The following is a 2,691-nucleotide window of genomic DNA, read 5'->3' on the forward strand; positions in this document are numbered from 1 at the left end:
TTGGGTTCTCACTCCTTTACCTCTTGGAAAGAAAGCCATTGGATGTAAATGGATTTTTAAGCTTAAATTGAATCTGGATGATTTAATTAAAAGACACAAAGCATGGTTAGTTGTAAAGGGATACACTAAACGGGAGGGATTTGATTTTTTTGACATATTCATCTTCATAGCCAAGATGATAACTGCATATTTTGCTAGCTACAACTGCTACCAAATAGTGGCACTGGCATTAGTTAGATGTTAACTCGACTTTTCTACATGGAGATTTAGATAAGGAGGTATATATGCAAATTCCTCAAGGTCTAAATTCCTAAATCTAGTCTGGTATGCAAGCTCATAAAATCTCTATATAGTTTGAAACAAGCAAGTAGTCAATGGAATGTTAAGCTCACTTCTATGCTACTTTCTCACGGATACTCTCAGTTTAAGAATGACTATTCTCCTTTTACAAGGAATACAAATGACAAATTTACTGTTGCCTTGGTTTACATTGACTATCTTATACTCACTGGTAATGATTTATAGCAAATTGAGTTCACTAAGTCTAGGCTACATGAAGCTTTTCGTATTAAAGACATTGGAGATTTGAAATTCTTCTTAGGCTTAGAGATTACTAGAAGCAGTAAAGGTGTTACTGTTCATCAAAGAAAATATGTGCTAGACCTGCTCGAAGACTATGGCATAACTAATTACAAACATTTCAACCCTTATGGACTATTCCACTAAGTTAGGAAAGAATTATGCCCCCTATTCTGATGTTGCTGCCTATCGATGGTTAATTGGATGGCTTGTTTACCTCACCACCACTAGGCTGGATATCTCTTTTTCAGTGGAAAAGCTTAGCCACTACCCAGATTGTCCCACCACTACCCACTACCATGTCTCCATTTGTGTTCTCAGGTATCTCAAACAAGCTCCGGTAGCAGGCTTGTTCTTTCCTGTCTCCTCAGATTTAGTTCTCTCTGGCTATTCAGACACTGATTGGGCGCCATGCATTGATACTAGAAGATCTGTCTCTGGATTTTGTTTTTATTTGGGCACTTCCTTAGTCTCTTGGAAGAGCAAGAAGCAGCACACTATAGCTAGATCATCTTTAGAGGTTGAGTATCGTGCTTTGGCCTTAGCAACCTGCGAGGCACAATGGATTTCCTATATTTTAGCTGATCTGCACATGCCCCTATTGAACTCCATTCCTCTTTATTATGATAGCCAGTCAGCCAGATACATTGCAACCAACCCTATATTTCACGAATGAACAAAATACATTGAGGTAGATTATCATGTAGATCGAGAGAAATCAACTTTGGGTCTCATCAAGCTTGTACCCATCTCCTCTAAAGATTAGAATGTTGAATTCTTGACAAAGCTTCTTGTCCCTAGTCCTTTCAACAACTGTTATGTTAAGTTAGGACTCTTAGACATCTTTAGTCCTAACTTAAGGGGGAATGTATGAACATGCATCAGCTTATCTAGTGTAGCCTCATCTCTGCTTCAACTGCAATGTCGTGGTTTCTTTTTTCTTTTTTTTTTTTCTCTTTCACACGTACACACTAAAAGTTCTATCACAACTCAGCTACGGCTGGGACTCGAACCTTGAATGTGGTTATTATGAGGCAAACATATTGGCCACTATTATATTGCCTCTACCACACGACTATGTAATGGTTAATAATCCCAATTATAATGATAACGAAGATTATGAAAGAAGATGATATTATAGCACCAAGCTAAATCCAACTATTTGTGCATAAAATAGTAGAAATAGGCAAGTTTTTTTCATTAGGCTTGAACATATGGATTGAAAGCGAATTGGATTATTGTTCTATTTAAGATATTCCTCTCTTGTGATGTAAGCCTCAATTTGTAGTTGCAAACTAGAAATATCACAATTAATTCCATAATTTGGGAAGATCATATAGAGATAAGAGTAGTTCTTGAATGCACAAATTAAGGTAACTTTTGGAGTTTGAAATCTTAATGTTGTATTTAAATATATTAGCTCTCTGATGATAGATACAACAAGGGTGATGCCATTGTCTCCACTAATCATCAAAGCAGAGTTATTACTTTGTAAGAAATTATAAGCACTCATTTCAGACTAAGCTAGAAGTAATGTTATTTAAAAAATAAGTGCATTTTTAGGAAAAAAAAAAACTTTATTCATACGTTTCTGTGATTTTAGAGTTTTAAGCTGATATTTTTTTTCTTTAGTCGTGGAATTTTAATAATTTCTTAATATATATATATACTTTAAAAAAAGATACTTATTCTTGAATGAAGGGTGTAATTTGTTAATATAAATTTGGTCTTTATAATTAAAAAAAAATACATATCTTAAATAATTTGTTGATACTGTAAATAAATGCTACGCAATTTTGATAATACTTGTGATTATATCAACTCTGCCAAACAAATATATATAGGTACATTAGCATTAAAAACAATACAAAAAAATTTTATCATAAAAAATTGAGCATTGTTTTTCAAAAAACAGATTATTATAAATTAAACTGTCTACTTGATCTCTCAAAAATGTTTGACATCATCTGGTTCCTTCTTAATTTATAATATATCAACTTAGTCCCCTGGAAAATATATGTCACATTAGTCTAATTCCTAAAAGATTTATTAATTTAGTACTTAGAAAATATACGCACAATATTCTAGTCCTTAAAAAATACATGCAACCTC

At 33.4% G+C, this 2,691-nt stretch overlaps 1 protein-coding gene across 1 annotated transcript; it reads left to right on the top strand.

Annotated features, from left to right (window-relative positions):
• Positions 1 to 709: 709 nt before the first annotated feature.
• LOC112762913 (secreted RxLR effector protein 161-like) lies at positions 710 to 1,255 on the top strand. The gene has a single exon (XM_025808722.1). It carries the CDS (start codon positions 710 to 712, stop codon positions 1,253 to 1,255), a length of 546 nt encoding a protein of 181 aa, XP_025664507.1.
• The last annotated feature ends 1,436 nt before the right edge of the window (positions 1,256 to 2,691 follow it).

This window comes from Arachis hypogaea, chromosome 17, assembly GCF_003086295.3.
Source record: "Arachis hypogaea cultivar Tifrunner chromosome 17, arahy.Tifrunner.gnm2.J5K5, whole genome shotgun sequence".
Classification (NCBI taxonomy): Eukaryota; Viridiplantae; Streptophyta; class Magnoliopsida; order Fabales; family Fabaceae; genus Arachis; species Arachis hypogaea.

Bases quoted from the DNA above. Each gene is read 5' to 3' on its own strand.
- LOC112762913 (XM_025808722.1), top strand. From the start codon at position 710: ATGGACTATTCCACTAAGTTAGGAAAGAATTATGCCCCCTATTCTGAT.